General features: G+C 40.8%; 1 protein-coding gene across 3 annotated transcripts in view; it reads left to right on the forward strand.

The window, feature by feature from the left end:
• Positions 1 to 22838, forward strand: part of LOC126184928 (potassium voltage-gated channel subfamily H member 2-like) — a 1246473-nt gene that overhangs the window by 199602 nt on the left and 1024033 nt on the right. For all 3 annotated transcript variants that reach the window (XR_007536905.1, XM_049927600.1, XM_049927601.1), the window contains exon 2: positions 22295 to 22525. Coding sequence is in view for 2 of the 3 variants with exons in the window: in XM_049927600.1 (XP_049783557.1) it covers positions 22295 to 22525 (231 nt within the window). In the remaining variant the exon portion in view is untranslated. The remainder of the gene's footprint in view (positions 1 to 22294; positions 22526 to 22838) is intronic.

The following is a 22838-nucleotide window of genomic DNA, read 5'->3' on the forward strand; positions in this document are numbered from 1 at the left end:
TTTTCGTGCAACCTCTTTACGATGAAAACGAGATTGTGTGGGGACCTAATGGAAGGTAGCAGAGTTGCGAGAGAAGCTGTGATGAAGCCGATGAATTTTGATGCTCTGCAAGAGTACTTGGAGTGCAGCTGTCGCTCACCTCAGCCGAGTTGGTCCCAGTGTACCATGTCAGGTAATCAGTGAAGGTTTATGGTCTTCAAATTAACAAGGCTCATGAAATTGAAAAATCAGCGAACAAACGTTGGCAAGTAAAAGAGAGTGTCCAACGTATGCTGGAAAGTTGTGGTTGCATTACTGGAAGTACGGTAGGTTAGAATATAATTCCCCGTCAACGATGATGTTATGAGAGGAGGACCAGTATTTCGTACTGGGCAAGTGTAGAGAAGGTTATCGGTTGCGGCCTTCTTTTAGGGATAACAACGGAATTTGTATGGAAGTGATTAAGAAAAACTTGGAAAATCTGAGCCAAGACGACAGCTCGGTGATGTTCAATGACACATCGGATTACGAGCGCTGTGCCGTAACAAACTAAATTGATGTAACAGTTTGTATCAGAACTGTATAGCCATTTGGAAATAAAGTATAGGGTGGTTAGATCACAGAATTTCTTATTATATCTGCAATGAAACCATTACAGATAAAGGTTCCCTGTCTCTGAAAGCCAAATATTAATAATGTTGTGCCGAAAAATAATGATGAAAGATGTGGTACTGGTGATAGTGAAGTCGATTATTATGGCGTTGCTAATGACATGAATGCATGCGCCGCTAAAATACTGCAAGGCGATGGATAGAGGGAGAGTGATGCAGATGTTATTGATATCAGGTAGTTTGCTCTAAACTGAGGATTTCGGATAAGCCACGCGCAGCATATAGAAATTGCGCAGATTTATTTTGCTTTGCTTCAGCATTATGTTTACTGGAACATCATTGGAATCGGTATTTAGTTTTGTAGTACTACTTACCGCGATTGGACATGAAAATATGTAGCAAATTAAACTGAAACAACGTTACTAATGTTCACAGAAACTTTATGAGAAACCGACGGAGGGATGCTGAGCTAAGCCAATAACAGAGTTCGAATACACATCAAAAACATTATGACAAGCTTTCCGTACTTACTCGTTATGAAATGAAATGTAATTATTAATTTAGAACTTTGAGCACAGTCGCTTTAGTCGGAATGCTGAAAGAGTTTTACACTCTCCAAAGCGTATAAATTCATGTTCTAGAATTTATTTTATATGAAAGTCATATTTCAGAGACATCCTTTCAAAGAACAAGGTCTGCTCACGCGCCCAGCGTTTGTAGGTTTGCTACATCCGCCACGAGAGCACTTTATTCACCTACGTAAGTCTCTCATTCAGAATTTAAACCCTCCTCGTTTAGGGTACCTATCAGCCATGAGAACGCCTCTGGAGGGTTACGTTTATTTATTTCTCCTCTCTTTACACAAATAAAAAAGTATTTACTGGTGTTTAGTACTAGTTTTGAGCTAAATAACTTCATATTATACGAATAACTGCGCTTTCTTTTCGACAGAAATAGATTGCAATAGCTGTACGTGAGAGTGCGCGCGTGTTTACATTGATTCTCATTTTTATTAATCCTACTGTAACACTTCTATGTTCCATAACATGGTTTCCTCCGCGTATTAAAGGGTAACGTACCTTCCTCCTGCACCTTCGGCAAGTACGCAGTTTCTGCCGCCTGAAAGCTTGACAAGATGGAACACGTTACCGATTTTGAACTCTGCCCGTTCGGCCTGCTAATTTCACTAGATCCTGTTAAGCGAAAGGCAAATAATTATTAATTATGGACACCTGGCTCTTTAAATAATTGAGCCGATACACGCCGCAATTTTATTCGCAGCACTACATCCATTGGATGAAGAGTTTAAGGCCATGAAAACTTGATTAGAAATGAACATATAATGGGAGGCAAATTAAGCAAAATAATTATCCTACAGTTGGCAATAGAATTGCAAAATACGCTAAGTATTATTTTTTTCAGCTTGATCTCTTTGTTCAACTAACATTTAACCGTATTTGTCCACACTTTTGCCACCCACACTCCATCTGGACAAATGGACTCCTTGGTCTAGGGGACAGTACTCTATTTCTACAGTTATTTCCCGTTACTAGCATTGAGACCTTATCGACTTTGCCGAACATATTCATTTTCTGTAAATTTACAAGACCTTTGCTCTTAAACATCCTCAAACAAACGTTCACCATTTATACCAAGATCCAAAAGGCAAGTATCCTGTCGACTGCTTACCAAGAATTTACCAATTACCTCAAATGGCTCTGAGCACTATGGGACTTAACTTCTGCAGTCATCAGTCCCATAGAATTTAGAACTACTTAAACCTAACCAACCTAAGGACATCACACACATCCATTCCCGAGGCAGGATTCGAACCTGCGACCGTAGCGGTCACGCGGTTCCAGACTTCAGCGCCTAAAGTCGCTCGGCCACTTCGGCCGGTTGTTCCTAGGTACACAATCCTACAGTTACAACACTCCCCCCTACTAGCGCATAGCATACAGAAGGCAGTTCTTGCATTTTGTTCCCGGGGAAATCCAACAGCAGATCTCGTCTAATCCCGTACCAGCTACTAGCTACTATTGTTTTATTTTCTCTGCGTGGCTACAACAGAACGCATAAAATCTCATCCTGTTGCAACATTAAAATTAGCTTGACTCATTGAGTGTCACATATTCAAGAGTTAGAGTGCTAAATAACTAATGCAACAACATTCATAGGGCCTATCAATTTTACTCTTAAACTAATCTTAAATTTTCAACAGTTTAGTTCCTTCTGCTGGTCCCTTCGTAATTAATATTCCCATTTAAACATCTAAATCTGCTCTCGTAAATGACACACTGCCTTACCATCAACAGTTGGTGTACTGGAGAAATTTGGTAGCAAAAAAATGGCGTGTGGAAAGTTGTTTCACCACAACTTTATTACGATATTACCGTCGTTTTAAATGGGCTGTTTGGAATGTTCTTTTGCGACGGAATTTTGGAATTTAACAAGTGGATCTATTGTATGACAGTCAATAGAGAAGAAAAATTACGAACAGTATCTGGATAAGGAGGATATGGCAGTTGCTTGGCGTGATGAAGAGCGGCGCAAAGTATTCGGCCGTTGCAGCACTCAAAATGCCTTAAGTCTGGCACGGCGTCAAACTGCTGTGTTCACGGCGCTCTTAATCTCTGGCTTCGACAGCGCTTGTCTACTTTATCAATAGGCTTTTCAGCACATCGCCAAGCAGTTTATTAGACGTGAGGCGCCATTTTAACTTGTAAAGACAGTAAGGGAGCCGGCCGCGGTGGTCTAGCGGTTCTGGCGCTGCAGTCCGGAACCGCGGGACTGCTACGGTCGCGGGTTCGAATCCTGCCTCGGGCATGGGTGTGTGTGATGTCCTTAGGTTAGTTAGGTTTAAGTAGTTCTAAGTTCTAGGGGACTTATGACCACAGCAGTTGAGTCCCATAGTACTCAGAGCCATTTGAACCATTTTTTTGACAGTAAGGGAATATTCACATATGCTGTGCGTACTTTATTTCACGATATCCGAGTATTTGTGGTATTTTTGAACGCTTCTTTACCGAGACGAGGTTTCCGCCTGGCAGTTTTGAAAGTCGAATTCCAGTGAAAAACTGCCGAGAGTGAAGTCTCGACCTCCCCTGTTTGCCCAATATGACAGCGGATCCCTCGAGTTTGAGTTACATTCCAGGATAGGCCAGCTCCGCGCTAGATAAAGTACAGGTCCTCAGTACAATCAAACGAAGCCTGCTTATTTGTTCCATTGGTGACCAAATAGATACCACTGTTCCTCTTCGTGATTCCCAGCAATACTTGCACCAAATTAGTATTTTAGCAATCCCTAACTGAATATTGCTACAGTTTTTATCAGATAAGATGTCATCTCTAAAATGTAGAAAATAACAACTAACATTATTAGAAGTATAACTGTCGTAAAATAGCTTTTCGGCAGACAAACTGAAGTAATGGAGGTTACCGGTGTGCAGCTACCTACGCTTGGCAAGGCTCTGATTGTATGTACCTGAAAATCAGGAAACACAGCGAGTATATTGCGCTCGATAAGGAACTGTGATTGTTATTTGAACTGAAGTATAGCTTGTGTGATAATGAAATTATATCTTTCGAGAGTTTAGATAAATCGAAACCCCGTGATACCTGCACCAGTGGTTTTTCTGATGTTAAGTCTGAAGAGAGCGAACTGAGTTTCGATTGATTGATTATTTGTAGAAGCCATTCTGACTGCTATGGAGAAGGTTCTAATCGACCATTATGCATGAATGTGGAATATGTTTTACAGTTGTAATACAGGCCAGCATGAGTAATATCATAGAATCGGTTTCGGAGACTGAAGTGAACTGTGCTGTCCACCAGTCGTTGCGGGTATGTCCCTGCCAAACGTATTCGTGGTAAATTGTTAGTAAGAGTGAAGTTATTTAAGTGTCAGATATATATGGCTCCAAGCCATTATTAAGATTTATCGGATTCAGCTTTTTAGCGGTGCTGTATTTTTAACGGTGGTGATTTCGCTTGATTTTGTGTGAAGGAGTATGTGGAAACATATTTAACTTTGGCTTTCATTTTTGTGTTGTCGATTTCGGTACACATGTAGTGTCTGGAAACTAATTTTTTGTCACTGTCATCTGTAACAATTTCTCGAAATTACTTACAGTTTTAAGAGGTGTTGTGGAATAACTAAAATTGTTGTTGAACGCTTTGCGTGTTGTATCTTATAGTCGCCAGAGGCATTCAGTTTACCATGTGGCTAGCTACAAATTTACACGTTGCGTTGCCCTATTGACCAGTACATACTGCTTTTTAAGCTTTATAATGCTGTCTGTATACGATTGGAGGTAATCTGCGTAGAATAATTAGCTACTCGTATTTCTGTAATGCTCTATCTATCAGTCTGTGGCCTGAGCTTGCGCCACATGTCCTCTAGGTGTTAGCTTCTTACTTCTATTTCAGATATAACATTGTCCTCAGTTTGCAGATTTGGCGAACCATGTGAACCCTGTTTTCGTAGTACGTTTCTTGATGCCCGTTGATGGCACAGCTAAATCATAGCTAGTAATCCCAGTATGTATGCGGATAATGCTCGCCGCGTCACGTAGATCGTGTCAAATGGCGAGCATCTTAGGGAACTCGGCCGACATTGACTGTATCCGGACAACAAAGGGTGTGTTCAACTCTCATAGGCATCTGCATGTTCCAGCGACAGGCGTTCGTCGCGACTGTGGAATGCCACACACCACGCGGAAAGATACAAAAATTGAAACCTTTAACTCAAAGTGTGTTATGTGTTAGTGGAGTGAATGGTCGCAGAGATGTTAACGAAAATCACTTTGCCTCATTGCCTCACCTCACCTCGGTTCTGTTACGCTTGTCCAGGTATCTCCAGCTTCATGTCGGAACTGAATAATATCTAATTCTCACAAAAACACTTCAAGCGAATCTAGTGGATTATTTGGTAATAAAAAAACCCGAGCAATAATGAGAGCTCGGGAAAATATTCTCCTGATATGGCATTTTAACAGTTGTAAGTAATGTATCATACCCGGAACCTTGGCTGTCCTGGGCAATACTCTTACCAATCAAGCTATCTAGACACATCTAACGACTCGCTCTTACAGATGAAACGCTGCCGGTACCTCTCACCTACTTTCAAAACTTCGCAAAAGTTTGGAGTTCTGATTCACATACTTTGAAGGTCTCTATGTGTTAGTTCAGGCAATCGATGGGGAGCGGAGAGAGATTCCGCTACAGTGGTAATCCCATCTAGTACCTAACATACCCTCGACCCGTTTCGAGGATCCTGATACTCGTTAAGCAGCGCTTTTACTTGAGAATGGAGCAGCTGCTCGAAGCGTAATGGGTGGCATTTCTGCATGCCGGCACATGTAAGAACGCTATTGAGGGCTCCGCTCCTCTCCCCCAATGACAAGGGAGCGTACTGGTCGCTCTACAGTTTGGGGAATGAGAACCAGATGCACAGGGCACAGTGAGACAGTACTGTCCAACAGAAGCGAACATCTGGATGCTTTACAAGCGATACCTTTTGATTCACCAGTTCGTACAAGAGACCGCTGATTTATTATGAGCTGATACCGGTAGTGACCCTGATTTCGCAAGGCAAAACCGTTCTGTCTCGAAATAAACAAAAGTAATATAAATACACGAAAATGGCTAACCTGAGAGCTTTGCCCGGAAGTCGCAAACTCCAGGTTCGTGTCTCGGTCTAGTTTAAGGTTTTCATCCATCAAGAAGATTCTCATTAGCTCACTATTTACTGCGAGTGAATGTTTGATTCAAGAAGAGCTAAACAGAATCCTCCCAAACAAACTTACTGTGTCAAGCTACTTGAAAGATTATGTTAATGGATTAAGAAAAAGAGAATAAACACCAGACACCATTCCCGATTATTTGGACGCTAAGAAGAAAATATTGAATAAAATACGATAGCAACTTTGTATATTATTTCAGAGCGATGTGTGGGATACGAAATTTGGTCTCCTGACAGAGATATGTAACATAGTTATTTGCATGAAGGTCACATCATAGTCGGGTGAAGCCGTTAGACGATGGTACGTACTACTAGACGGCTGATACGCCAAAGTATTTCTTTACAATCATTTTGTCAGATACTGCAACAGTTGTAATGTTTACTAATTTGGTCTAAGTCAGTGCGCATCAGGAAACCAGACATAATGTCTGCTACTGCTCGTGGCTCCAGCTGTATAATATTGTGTAAGAAGCACAGATACCAATGCTTTCCAGGCGTATAACCCAGACCAGATGTTCGCATATAGCAACGACTACATCTGCACGTCTTTTTCTTTCTGCATCGCGCAAATGTGTTTTTGTTGCATTCGCTGGAACATGAGTCTGCATGACGTGGCAATTCATGGTACAAAAACATTTTATGTTTGCCATCTGAACTGTTTTTGCTAACCAGCGCACGACACGCACTGTCAATTGACTCGTTTTAGCTGCTCCTCAACATCTTTTTTGTTATTTATGTAACCTTTGGTTGACGTCAGTTTGTTAATGACGGAACACTTACTTAGATAGTGAGCGAGGTGGCGCAGTGGTTAGCACATTCGGAACGACGACGGTTCAAATCTGCGTCCGACCATCCTGATTTAAGTTTTCCGCGATTTCCCTTAAATCGCTTCAGCAATTCCGGGATGTTTCCTTTGAAAGGGCAAGATAAATTTCCTTTCCCAGCTTTGAAACATTCTGAGACTATGCTCCGGCTCTAATGTCCTCAGTGTCGACGACAAGTTAAACCCTAGTGTTCTTTCTTCGTGTAGTTCAAATGGTTCAAATGGCTCTGAGCACTATGGGACTCAACTGCTGAGGTCATTAGTCCCCTAGAACTTAGAACTAGTTAAACCTAACTAACCTAAGGACATCACAAACATCCATGCCCGAGGCAGGATTCGAACCTGCGACCTTAGCGGTCTTGCGGTTCCAGACTGCAGCGCCTTTAACCGCACGGCCACTTCGGCCGGCCTCTTCGTCTAGTATGTCCTGCATTTTGTTTTGTTGTCGGATGAGCTTTTTAGGTAGCTTTTCTTCATCAGGTCAGCGAGTGCTAAACTGTTCAAGTTACGTCGAATTTTGTTGGTCCCCGTGCAATACTATTGACAGAGTTAATACGTAAGTTTTTGAAACCACTAATACACACTAAATTTCCCAGTCTAAAGATTGTATGTAAAATGTCAAGACGTCTACGATGACCTAGTTGTCAACAGGACGTTGAACCACAAAAATAATTTTAAAAAATCCTGTATTGTCGCGCATGAGATCAGATAATTTATTGTGGGACAAGTCTGCGTTCATTAACATACACTCACGTGAGGCAGTATAGCGTGTGATTGCGTAATTCTAGCGTCGCGAATGCAGAATACGGAGAGGTGGTGCCACGGGGTAGATTACACACACGACATTGTTACCAGGTTGCGACAATTTTCTGTTTTTTTTGTCAACAGCGGCCTCCCTGTTCTGGAAACTGTTACAAGACGGGGTACTGGTGTAGCTGCTGTTTCGTTTTGGCTGTGAATGATGACTCGTAAATAATCTGGAACACTATTCCACTACATGCTTTATCGAGCTGTAGGCAGATAACAAGTCGCAGTAAATTTAGGACGATACATGCAAGAATGAGTTTTTAAACCTGGATCAGTTATAGATTCTTGTATCGTTGTTTGGGTGGTTTGTTGTCTAAAATATTTGTGGTGGAATAAAGTTAATAAACTCTACTAATGAAGGATATAATAATCTCTTCATGTCTTAACAAATCTGAATCAAAATTTATATGTACACTTGAAGAGATAATTATTGTGTGAACTTCTGAAGGCCTCACCAACTATAATTTCAGATAATTGTTAATACTGTCTGCATATACTTGTGCTAAATGATGCAGGAAATACGAGTATGTGCTCACTACCTCCAACAAAAGGTTCTACCTTCCAGTTATGTGTTGTGATTTGTTTCCATACTGAATATCTCAAGATTATTAAAACTAAAACAGACATAGACTTCCACTGAATTCCCAGCTTTTTTGTTGCCAGTTTTAGAATTAAGTTATCTCTCATACTTAGCTTTCCATACACGAGTAATCTGAAGCGGCTGATCCATTAAGTAACAGTATTTATGTATAATTTCCTTAGGTGACTGGGGAAACAGTGAGTGACAGTGATTGCTGTAGAAAATTGTTCTGTTGTGTGATGTTTCGGCAGGCAAATTCACTGAATTTCATTGGTATCGTATGGTGACAGGTTATATCTCACAAGGTGACTCGTTGCAATATAAAGAAATTCATCAATAACTCATTGCGATATAAAGAAGTTTATGATCTGTGCATGGATATATGGCTCCAATCGCGTACGTGGAACTAGTGGAATTCATGTCATTACGAAATGTAACGCCGTTAGTGGAGTAACATGCTATTAGGTGGTCGATCGTAATGTTCTAGATAAGCAGTCTCGGTTTCTGAACTTAATACGAATCGAACTGTAATAAGATGAAGGATTCAGGTATTAACTAATTCATTTGTGTACTGCTAAACACCAGCTCTAATTTCAGATACTTACCAGCAAGCGTACTCCTTCTAATACCTTTCGGCATCTATGGCAGGGTGACAAAGTAATGTGAGATAATCTGTAAAACAAGTGTAGTGACGTGGACGGCTCCATATGAATTACTTACAAGTGTAATAATTGACAGACTCTCAGTAAATTTTCGTGGCTGTTTGACCCAACAGACGTAGAAAACTGGATGTTTGTTATTGATGGCTCAGCAGGTTTAGTTCGTACGCTGCTGAAGTATGTCATTACACGTAGTCTTAGGTACAAAACCTATTTTTTAAAATGTAGTCATGTTTGTAATCCGAATAAGTGTCCAACGAAGGATACGGAGGAGGCTCACGTTTGAAAGCCTCGTAGATTCGTCAGGGGAACCAGTAGCTCAGATGGAAAAGGATGGGGAAAAGAATAGGTATTGGCGTATTTATGGAACATTATGGCATTTATCTTAAGTAATTTAATCAAACCATGGGGAACCTAACAGGATGTCTGCACGGTGCCGGCCGGTGTAGCCGAGCGGTTCTAGGCGCTTCAGTCTGGAACCGCGCGACCGCTACGGTCGCAGGTTCGAATCCTGCCTCGGGCATGGATGTGTGTGATATCCTTAGGTTAATTAGGTTTAAGTAGTTCCAAGTTCTAGGGGACTGATGACCTCCGCTGTTAAGTCCCATAGTGCTCAGAGCCATTTGAACCATTTTTTTGTCTGCACGGTGATTTCAGTGACGCTCTTCCCGAATGCATTATCTTAACCAGAAGCTCACCTACCTCCTTCGATTTACTGACGTAACGTAGCCTATTCTTTTTCAGTCTTATTCGTAGACTAAATTAAATTATTCGTAAGATACACGTTCATTAATCCAGTAATAACACATGGTCTTATCGTTCAACATGATAGTTCCCTTTCTTTAACTTAATCATACTCTTAGCTGCTGTAGTTGATAGTCGGCTTGAGAGTGTTGCAAGATTAAAAATTAAACAGTGACTCCAATTTTTTCTTATACAACCACGCTCCCTGTGTGTGAGACGACACACAAGGAACAGTTCATCAACTTCACAAAAGGCTTGTGAGTTTCCTTACGTTCCTGCGCACCGGACTACATGCCGTTAAAAAAAGCTTGTGAGTTCTCGTTTTGATGTTATTGCCGTGTAAACTCGAGAATCACTTCAGCACTCGACAAAATCATCGGAGACTGTGTGGAGAGTTAAGCGGGGCAAGCGAGGCAGGGAGTGCTTCTCGTTGTGTGCCGTGCTTCACGTTACAACCAAGTTTTAAGTTTCCGATTAAAGTCCCGTTATTTGCCTCATCCTCATAATTTCATTGACCTTGTATCTTGCTCGTGTTATTGAAAATCGAAAAAAAGACAGGGAAAATTATGGAAAAGATGCTTTGCTAACAGCGGCTGCGCTGCGTGTTTCCAGTGAAAAATTGTAAAAGGCTAAGTGCACCCCCTGAGTGTCGTCACAGATTACAGGATAAGTGACTATGAGTAACCTCCCTATAGTCACTAACAATGAATGTGAGGCTCAGTTACATGGTTTGTAATGTGATACGTATTGTTCGGGAAGCTGAGGGAAACCGAGCAAAGCCGATGAAATGTTCATGTACTCCAAATGACTTCCAAGTTGTAGTAACGTATTTTCGTTACACCTCTCGTTTGAAGGTAAGTAAAGTTAATTATTTTATTAACTACAAAACAGGTAAACTTTAATGCTGAGTTCGCAGTCAATAACAACTGAAAGATTATTCACACCAGTTGCAGGAATGTAAACAGAGGAGCCTACATTAAAACTGTTTTGTTACCACACTATATCTCTCTTTGGATTACGAATACTCTGAGAGCAGTTATCTCCCATAAAACTTATTTCGTCACCTTTGACAATCATACGAAAAATGCCAACTCGCACTGTGGCGTGGATTTGGCATTATCTGTAATCCTCCTGTAACTGAGTGGGTAATCCACTTCAGAGGTCGGAGGCATAGTACCTCCAGCAGGCCCACGCCTAATAAAGTTGCGCAGTTTACAAACCACCCTTCGGATTACGGACAGCCTTAACGTACCGTTGTATCAAGTGAAGATTGGTACTAGAACAGTATTTTTTCGATATAAAATCCCCTGTCGATGTTATATTGGGTGTATCCGAACTCCGTAGACAAAACTTCGGAGGGTTTTCAGTTATATTTTCTGAGTGTTTTGGTATAAAGGACTTGGTGTATCGTTACAGAGTTAATAATGTAATTACTATTTCTTCGGCTTGTTACGCCAATTACCTTCCCGTGAAAATACCTTCAAATCAGTAGAAAAGCCTGCAATATGCAATTAGTAAAATATAAAACACAAGACGAATAATAATGCAACAGCCCTCAAAAGAAAAAGTACGGTCATGAAGTTGTCGTCGCTATGAGAACAGCTTAGCACCAGTAAAACCCCGATTCTTTAAAAAACCGAACGCCCATGTATAAAGCTGCTTCAGACGTCTTATTACTTTACAAATGAGTTAATCTGTTACATATTTGACTACAAGCATGTGAGCGAGAAAAAAAGATTGAAAAGGATTTGAAATTATGCTTAAAATTCGATGGCAGTCACTGAGTGCTCATATTACGAAACAACGGATGAATATAGTCTGGTTAATTTACGCTCAATTTAAGCAAAACCTAGTTTTTCACGCATCTCATTGTTTATGACCTCGTATCTCATGAACTATTTGTCGTACTATGATACAATTTCGCAGTTCATCGGCACAAGTCGTCGTGCTCAGTGCTGAGCGTTATGACCCCATGAGCCAGGCGTCTCCAACCCGGAGGGTTGCCAGCTTCTCTTAGGGCCTGCTGAAGAAGTAGACCAGAGATCTTTTTGATTTGATCTATTCATCTGCTCACTGGGTTCGTTCCCTAGGTCTCTTACCCTCGATCTTCAATTCCGTGATAATTTTCTCTAGATTTTCACCATCTCTTATCACAATATTTCCAAAGAACTATTGTATTTTTGGTTGACACGAGAAGAAAGGTGCCTCGAGATATTGAGTTAGTCAGTAATGGACACAGCACCCTCCGCTAGCACCAAAGCTCAAACGCATCAATACACTGCTTATCTCTGGCTCTTCGGGTCCATGTTTCGCAACAATAAAATAAGACGGAATATACAAATGTTTCAACGAGCCGGTTCTTTGTGCTGATCGTAATCGCTCTGTTCTGTCAGATCGTGGTGAGTTTCGTCATAAACATTTGCCCTATCGTGATCCATCTTCTTATCTCATCTTCGCATTTTCCCGTTTCGCTGATGGCTGACCCAAGACGGATGAATGAATGTACTTCCAGTTCCTTTAATCGGCCTGTGAGTTGAACCTGTGCTCCTAGATCAGTTATCATGAGTTTGGACTTGCTGAAATTTACGTCTGACTCGTATGATAGACTAATGTCATTTACGTTTTTTAGTAGCTCAGAAAGTTCATCTTCGCTGGTGGCTAAAAGGACGGAGTCATCAGCAAATCGGTGGTTGTTGTTATTAATTCTACCACCAATTGAGATACCTGTAGTCAAAGCATCAAGAGCATTCATAATGACATGCTCTGAATAGATGTTGTACAGTTGAGGGGATAGAACACAACCCTGTAAGACATTCCAGCGCTTGCCTTCGCTGCTGTGAGCTGATTCTTGTATGGACTTCTTATCAGTACTGTCAAGTGTGGGGGACACCGAACTCTGAAAGCACCTGCCACAACTTCTCCCAGACACCACAGCAAAGGCTTTGCTATAGCCAGGGCAGCAGGTGAAAACAGGAACACAGAACCGTAGCGACATCTCGATTATTCGACGTATGATCAGAATATGTTCACGAGTTCATTTTCCTTCAACAAAACTTGCTTGTTCTTTAGATATGTACGGCTGAATATGCGGCTTCAAACGCTGAGAGAGAAAAATTTTGCTTGAGTGGGATATGAGAGCAATAGTTCGGTAGTTTGAGCAGTTCGTGATTGACCCGTTCTTGTGTAGGAAGATGAAAAGAGACTTGGACCGTCTTCTGGCCACTCCCCAGTTTCCCACTTTCTTGTACACAATGAATGCAGCACATCAACACCGACATGCACAATTTCTTTAACCATCTCCCGGGATATACACTCTAGACCAGGGGATTCATAGTTCATCAGATATTTAATTGCGTTTTTTATTTCGCTCAGTAAGAGTGTATGTTCGGATGTATGATCCTCAACTGCTCGACTGTCCATAATGTTGTTCATTCCAGAATACAACTTTCCACACTACTGTTTCCACCTAGCAATAGCGTCTTTTTGTCTGCGATAGGATTGCCATTCTCATCATCTACCATCACGTACGAGAATTAAATTCACTCGTGATGCCGTTGAGGTCCTTGAAGAGATCACGTATTTTATTGTGATTATAATGTTGTTCTATCTCATCACAGATACTGTTCATGAGGTGTGACCTGTACTTTCTACCCTTCCGTTGTATATCTCTGTACATGTTCTTATATCTGTCCTGATCCTGGGTAGTGCGGATACCCGATTTTTTCAAATTGTTTCTCTGTTCAATTAATTTTAATGTGGAATGTGATATCCAAGGAGTTTTTCCACTCTGTGGTCGTTCTAATGTCGGAAGTGGCGATGAAATGACCTCCTTCATTCGGTCCCATGTTTGTGATGCTGGTGCTTCCTTATCAAGACTTGTTGTGGAGTTTTGATATTAAAAACTCACCCAATTCCAGAAGAGCTTCATTGTTTGTGGGTCGTGAGACTTAGCTGTCTTTCTCTGCTCTTGTTGGTGGATGTGAGCGTAATCCGCATTTTAATGGACAGCAGATTGTGATCACTACCACAGTCAACTTCAGGGAAGGTCTTACAGTCTTACCGTCCAAGACCGAAGTCTTCCAACATCTCTGGGGTGAAGTCAGACTAGTTTCTAAATCTATCATCAGGTGAGGTCAGTATGTACAGTCGTCTTAGGTGACGTTTGAAATGGTGTTATAGACAGTCATGTCGTTACTCACACAGAAATCTAGTAAGTATCCAGCACATTGATTTCTCTCACCTAGACCATAAGGCCCAACAGCAGATTGTAAGTGCGTGTCTTGTGCAGTATCTCCAATTTCAGCATTGAAGCCTTCTTGAATTATTGCCTGTTCTTTATTAGGTTTCGTACCAAGTAATTGTTACAGTTGTTCATAGAACTCCTCTGTCTCCTCATTTGAGTTTACACGGAGAAACATTCAATTTGATAGAGATGATTCTGCCATTACCGGTTTTATAACCGATAACACAGTTCTTCAGATTTCTAGGAACTAATATTGCAAGACCATTTTTGCTTCGGTCACTGCTTCCTGAAAAGTACACGATGTTCCTTCCTTGGTTCATGAATTGGTCACTTCCCCTCCAGTGAGTCTCACTAAGCCCAATAATATCCAGGTCATTCGCTCTCATTTGTCTTTCTAGTGTTGTAAATTTTGCTGTCTTAAGAACTCCACCCACATTCCATGCTGCAATCTTTCTTACATGTACAGGGTTAGTCTCCACGTGGTGTTGATCTAATGACTTCTTTCAGTCCTGTTCCGCTGAATGAATCCGACTGGGAACTTGAAGCTCCGTATAATTTAGAACTGAGCAAAACAGTTGGGTTCTCATGAGAAAACTTGTAATTGGAAACCCCTTTCGCAATGTTGTATTCCTCCGACATATCGAACAGGGGACTACTCGACGCACCACCATGGCCGTGTACAGAACTATGACGTATCATAACAGTCAGTACATTGCGAGCGTAGCTCTCGTATAGAGCAGACGTTGAGCAGATGGCGGCTCTAAACATTACTATACCTGCGTAATGTTTATTTTTGAACACCTACCATCATTTGGAGAATAGAGGTGCCAGTGGACGACGAATGTTGCAACCACAGAAGAAAAAACTCAAATGATCTTAATTGACAGATAATGTAGGAGAAATGTTGACGCAGCTGTTGCCTTATATGCCGATCGTTTTCTAGAGAGAGTTCACTCTCCTTCGTTCTTTTACAAGGTTGGGAACAACTTTAAGTCTGATGGCAGCGTAAAACTCTTCTTCTCCAAAACATCCCATAACCAGCGTACAAAAAAGCGAATTGTAAACAGTTTACTACAGAGTTTATTTACATATGGTACATACATTCAATATTTGTTCTTAACCACCTCATTTAACAATAAAAATCAATTTTATGCCATACAATTAAGGGGTAGACAAGTTTGAAGCCCTGTTTAAGCAGAAGAAAGCGTTAAACTGTTTTTCTAGATACCACAAATTTCTGACAGACTTTTTTTATGAAAATGAGGCAGCTCTTTCTTCATAATTATGAGAATAAGGTAAATTTTAGCATTTCCAGAGATAGCACGCCTTGGGTCAATAGCAGTCTGTATGCACATTTAACTTGAACCATGTCGATAAAAGAACACACAATAAATACTGGCCCTTGTGATTTATAAGGGGCGATCAAAAAGTTTCCGTTCTAAGGCCGTACAGTCCAGAATCGGTATGGCAATCAGGCAAAATCACCGTCAGCATTGAGGCAATCATCCCAACGGCGCACCAGATTGAAGACATCCGTTTGATAAAATACCGTATCCTGCTGCGTCAAGAAGTCCGTAACTGCCTGCTGCACATCATTGTACGACAAGAATCGTTGACCCTTCAAGGCCTTTTTTGAGGTACTGTAGATGTGATAATCGCAAAGCGAGAGATCGGAAGAACAGGGCGGACGCTCGAGTGCCTCCCACCTGAGTTGCCGTAGCCTCTGCATTATAATATTTGCGATGCGGGGACTTGAGTTATCAGTAAGCAGCAGCACCCTTTGTCGCAGTTTTCCCTGTTATAGACAGACGTGCTGCCCCATTCAAATTTTTCACTCTCCAATTGATGTCTAACGGTGTTTGCCCTTCGGCAGCGAAGAAAAGAATAGCAGCACATTGGTCCTGTTTGGACGCATTTGGTAATAACATCGCCATAGGTTACGTTTCGGTATTTACCGCACGCATGTCGGAAAGACACCAATGCCACTCGAATCCTATTCATACATGTCGATGATTGTATACCCGCATTGGAGTGAGTTGCGCTACGTTGCTTATACGATACAGCAACACTCTGAAACGGAAACTTTTTGATTGTCCCTTACGTAATGTTAAAGAAATCTGGATGTGACGATGCGAAGCACTGCGTTGGTGTCATCGAATACTATGTAGTTACAGTTTCCAGCGTTTACAAAGCTCACACATGAATCTTCCTCTTATTAACAATTGCCATGGAGCAATGTTTAAACAACTACATTTTTACTGTCGGATACAACGACCATCCATGGTAGTTTTTCTATGTAGTTGTATAGACTTTAGCGTCTTATACGATCGAGCATGTGCTCAGTATAATGGCTGACTACTGACTTTGTCCTCAGTTGGCGCCCTCTCCATATGCCTTACACCTTATGCACTGGCGCGCTTTTGCCTCCTTAACATACAGAGAGTCTTCGTGTCTCACCGTTACAGTTCTGTGGACCGTATACATGGAACATTAACCTATTCAATATTTTTACGGATTAAATTACATGCATAGAAAATTTTCATACTTGGTACAAAATTAGAAATAAACATAAAAAGTGATAGATTATACATAAAATGTAGGCAAAAAATTATCTAAAAACGACTGAAAATTATGGATGACATAAATTGATTAGAAACGAGCAGTACTGGATGAAATCTCGGGGCTAAGATCAAAGTGGCCATTACCATAGTCAAGTAACGTGCGTGAATGGAACAAGTTCGTTTTCGGACAAGACGCATAGCGCGTACACTGTTTTGCAGACACATTCAGTCCAATGCAGACACAAAGAAATATGATGGAAAGAAATCAAACCAAACGCAGTTCCTCTGCAACGAACCACCGGAGACTACAGGTCCTTGTACCAAAATTTTTAGTAGATATCCCTGAACAACCTCCGACATTTTATTGTTGGAGTTCGGATTCACAGTCTAGTGAAAACTTTTAACGTAATTTACCAGGGAGGGTTTGGGTTATTGAAGGCGTCATACCGAATTTGCGGATTTAGCTTTTTCTTTAGATAAATACAAATAGCAAATACTACTAGCCGGAAGCTGGAAAGATGTTGAAACACGATAGAGATATAAAATACTCCAACAATAGTCAAACGAAATTAACGTGCCGAATATTCCCTCATTCAATATTATACGTTCACAACAATTCAGTTACTATACTCATTAGTCTGAAAAATGGTGCATGATAGTGCTCTCCACACTAATCTATCTTGTGTAATATCTTGTCTTATGTGTGTAATTACTGCAGCCTTTATTCGTCGTAAACTACTTACTGTTTTCGTATGTTGCCCCCCCCCCTCCCCCTCAATATTTTACCCCCATACTTAACTCCATTACGGAATTTACTATTCCTTGTTGCCTCAAAAATTAAACTATTAACCGATCAGTTCTGTAGTTAAGTTGTGCAACGAAGCCCTTTTCAGTGCGTCTTTATTAGTTTATCTATAAAGCCATCAGTATTCTTCCGCGCCGCCATGTATCAAAAACTTCTCTCCTTGTCTGTACTCTTTATCGTGCACGTTTCGCTTCCATATAAGGCTTCACTGCAGACTTCCTAACGCAGAGATTTATATTCGATGTTAACGAATTTCCATTCCATTTCCTTTCCAGTGGGCCCACAGCTTGCGTGTTGGTGGAGAACGACATGTTTTAAATACTAGTTTTTTTGCTGCACTGTTTATTTACTTGTAGTGATACAAGTTATACAACGATCTCGTTTCGGCCTTTTGCTGTTATCAAGTCTACCTGTTGTAATGGTCGCCTGGTCGTAGATATTGCTAATTGCTATAATCGCACTGTTTCACTCCCATTTACGGAGCTTGTTAGGACTTGATGTTAGGTTGGCGCCATTAAAATGCATTGTGTTGTAGTAATCGCTGCTACTTGCTGGATCGCTGCTGTCTCTCGATGCTGATGCTGGCTCTACATCTGCTTGTCTAGGGTTAAAAACATGAGGTCCCGTGTTTTTTATGTACTTTTGATGATAAAGAACGAGCGAATCCAACAAATATGTAAACTTCAAATATTTATTACCCTGGTGGCCATCTTAATTCCACTGTCCACCAGAGACCATGACTCAACACAAAGTAGTACTTCCGTTACATGTTCTTTGCATTGTTTATCCACCTCAAACAATAACACACAAACACACTTTACCAGAGTGACATTCTGACATTCTGACTGCTTCTCGACCCTTCTTGCTGCTCGTATTTATAATATTGTCAAAGAACTACTAAAAAGAGATATAGTTTATAAGTCACATGTACATCTGTTATCATAATTTGTGCAGAAAAGTTATTAATTTGCATCGAGTGACATAATTTAACATGTTATTAAAATGACAGACAGATTTGTTGACTTGATAGAATAATTCTTTGTTACAAAAAGGCCGTTTTTTTAGAAGTTTGTCAATTGACTTCTCTAATTTGCATAAATAAGTAAACAACATGAATTATTAAGAATTACATTGGTTTTCGTCTAAAATAGGATTGCTTACGTGAATACTGAGTGAAAACGCTCCTAGTGAACAAATAGGTTTCACTGGGTGATTTTTATTCAAGGAGATCCAAAATACCTAAGTTGTCCACTATTTTTCGTACTTCATATTAATTATTTAAGATGAACTCAGTGTTTTTACATGATGACATTTGCTGTATCAGTGATCAAGTGATATAAACTTTTGTGTGGGTCAGTTACTCAGTATAATTTAATGGGTTGACTGTTTATGCAGACATGTTATGCAATCATTGTTAACATACACAATAACTTTTCTATAATCATAAATACTCGTTAAACTGGTTGAATTTAGAGGGTATCGCATACTTCGGTACAGTAAAGCCTTTAATATGTTCCGTTACACTGTGAAGATGGTATAATAAGTATACGTTTACGTCTACATGTAGCACCTTATGCTTACGTCTTAGCTGGTGTGACGTAGTCCGTTTGACGTCTTGGAGCTGAAATGTCGGTTGTCTTGATGTTATAACGTGATCATATAATTTGTGTGATCTTATTGCGTGATCGTATAAAGTTGTTTTTGCCAGCTTTCTTAACGACTCGGCTCCAACGATGCTTTACGTTTATAATGGAATTTCTATTTCGCAGAAAATCAGTTATTACGTTTAATTTTTCAGAGATAGAATTTTGTGGTTTTATGTAAATAATAAGTGTTTTATTTCTTTGTGCTTACCGCAATAATGTACCCTTTTTATGCTGAAATGTCAATAAAATTATCGAGGCATTTAATTATGTTTAAAATCCGTTTGTTCGCTGAGTACGTGTTGTGGGAGATGGAGATTTACACTCATACAGAAAAATACCAAGGAGACATCCACAACGAACAATCAGATTAAAAAATTAAAAATAACTCGAAAATTTTTTTGCATTAAAAAGGAAAAGGGTAAACTATCACGTAAACACAAAACAACAGAACACTTATCATTTACGTAGAAACCACAAAATATTATCTCTGAAAAATAAACGTAATCGCTGACTTCTTTCAAAACAGAGATTCCGTTATAAACATATAGCATCGCTGGAGCAAAAGCTTTTAAAAAAATTGTCAAAAATAACTTTATAAGATCACGCAAATAAAAAGCAAACACATAAATTACATGATCATATCATAACAAAAAGACAACCGATATTTACGCTCCAAGATGCCATACAGAACACGTCATACCAGCTAAGACGTAAGCATAAGGTGCCATACGTAGACACAGACTTAAGGACCAATGTTGCGTCTAATGTACCATCTTCAAAGGTACACTTGATAACGGGAAAACGCCGAAAGGAGCTCGTCGTGTAACTTGTATCGGTACGAATAAATAAATAAATAACACAGCAAAAAATTTGTACTTAAAATTTCTCTTTCTCAGGAACACTTTTCTTGCTATAAGCAGTTTGCATTTTACAGCCTTTTTGTCTTGTCATCGTCATTTATGTTGTGGCCGTACCTAAAGTTTACTGTTAGTGTAGCTGCTCTATTAAATAGTGTCCCATAAGCGCAAACCAGTTGTGTCTCTACCCGCGGTTACTCGTACTTTAGGTACGTGGGCTATGCACGGCTCTGTTTAAAAAGAATATCTCTATGTAGTCATATGGTCGAGCCGCGCACGTGTACCTTCATGCCCCGCAGCTAATTCGCTGCAGATAACAACCTTTAGTTGTCATCGCCGGCCGGGGTGGCCGAGCGGTTAGCCGGCACGGTAGCTCAGCGTGTTCGGTCAGAGGGTTAGTTGCCCTCTGTAATAAAAAAAACTGAGTTAATAGATCAGCAACGAACTTAAAACGGATGTCACGACGTCCGCCCCGAGCAGATGCAACGAACGAAAGCGAACAAAATGAGATTAAAAAAAAACAAAAAAAGCGGTTCTAGGCGCTACAGTCTGGAACCGCGCGACCGCTACGGTCGCAGGTTCGAATCCTGCCTCGGGCATGGATGTGTGTGATGTCCTTAGGTTAGTTAGGTTTAAGTAGTTCTTAGTTCTAGGGGACTGATGACCTCAGAAGTTAAGTCCCATAGTGCTCAGAGCCATTTGAACCATTTTTTTAGTTGTCATCCTACAGTCACAGTCTATGCATTGGCTGGAATTGCGAGTTAATAAAATACACATAAATACAAAATAAAAGTTAAATGAATAATTTATTAACAAGGGATTCTATTCTAACATCTGTAATTGATGTAGACAACAGATAATTATGTCGAATAATGTTTATTCCAGAAGGGGCATCTCAAATAAACAGGAAGTGAAATTAAAATACAGACAGAAAATACCCTCATCATATGTAGTTACGTTGAGAGCGTTACGAGAATGGTAGCAAATCCCAAACTAAGTAGTCATCAAAGTTACGCGAAATTAAGTCCATTTCGTAATCATAATACACGAAATATTCACCAGCTCAAAACAGTTCAGAGTTCAAAATAATGATTTACAAATTATCATATAAGATAAAGAACAGTAACTCATACTATGTCTATCCCTTGTTCCGTAATAGAAGCGGAAGAAGTTAAAGAGTCCTACACTGCAGCATATTCAGACCTAACGAAATATTAAGTCCCTTCATCCATGTGAAATATTAACTTCTGTAGTTTTGAAGATGCTGAAATACTATTGCGTCGCTGTATGCACCTCATTTTTCTGAGATCAGATGTATTCAGATTTGCTTTAATATGTGACTTTATTATAGATTTTTGAAGAGCTGTACGAAGCTATCTTTCAGCCGTCTGACAGTCCGTCAATTCTTGGACCATCTCCTGCACAAAGGCTATGTGAGCTACAACCGTCCAAATTCCCTGATATGGGATTTACCCATTTTCGGCGACGCTGCTCGCTGGACTCGCCCGTACCAGCCGCCCAGCCGGACCTGCTGTGGCGCGCCTTGAGCCCTGGGCCCGTTAGCGTTCAGCCGTACAATAATTTAACCTCTCCTCATACTACTTACAGGCGGGCAAATCGCTCTCCTAATACGCGTTAAATTACAACTCCTGTTTGTTATATTAATGTCTTCTACTTTCTGCGCGTTATTTCCTAATCTGTTTCTTGTAGAATCATCTGACTTCATTCGCTACACTTCATTAATCTTGTCTTACTTGTATTGTTGTTGTTCTTGTATTAAGTAAGAAGATTGGTCTGATGCATCTCTCCACATTAGTGTATCCTGTGCAAGCCTCTTCAACTCCACATTACCACTGCAACCTACAGTCATATGACCTGGTTTGGTCTCCCTGTAATATTTTTACTCCCGTTTTAAGTCCCACCATTACCAAATTCACAGTCCCTCACTACGTGTCCTTCTTTTAGTTATACTGTACCGTATATGTACTTCTGTACGTGTTGTACACAGCATTTCTATTATTGCATTTAATCCACAGTAACTTCAGAACTTCAAAGAGTATGTTCCAGTCAACATTGTCAAAAAATTTTTCTAAATCTTCTGTGCTGTAAATGAGAGTTTTACCTTCTTTCTAAGAAAAGTTATAAGATCAGTATTGCTTCGTGCGGTCCTTCTTTTTCCTAAAGCCAAACTGATGTGCCCCCCAGGTGGGTTCACCCTCGTGATGACGTGTTGCAGACCGGAGCTTCCTGGTGGCGAACGCGCAGCGGGGGCTATGCCACATCATCTACTGCTCGGACGGCTTCTGCCGCATGACGGGCTTCAGCAGGGCGGAGGTGATGCAGCGGCCCGCGTCCTGCGAGTTCCTGCACGGGCCGCTCACCTCGCAGCACGCCGCCCAGGTCGTCCGCGACGCGCTCGCCGTCGGCGCCGAGAAGCACTTCGAGATCCTCTACTACCGCAAAGACGGTCAGTAGCCCACTGCTGTCCTCGAGTACCTTGTACAACATCTCAAGATGCCACGAATTCCTACAAAATTCTAAAAATATTAGGAAAAGGATAGACTGCTCCTCACCGTAAAGATCTCTTGAGTTGCAGACAGGCAAAATAAAAAGATTGTTATACAATATAGCTTTCAGCCAAAGCCTTCTTCAGCAGAGAGCGCACACACACACACACACACACACACACACACACACACACACACACACACACACACGAAAGCAAGCACGACCTATGCACACACGACGACCACCACCACCGGTAGCTCAGGTCGGACCTG

Source organism: Schistocerca cancellata, chromosome 4 (assembly GCF_023864275.1).
Source record: "Schistocerca cancellata isolate TAMUIC-IGC-003103 chromosome 4, iqSchCanc2.1, whole genome shotgun sequence".
Lineage (NCBI taxonomy): Eukaryota > Metazoa > Arthropoda > Insecta > Orthoptera > Acrididae > Schistocerca > Schistocerca cancellata.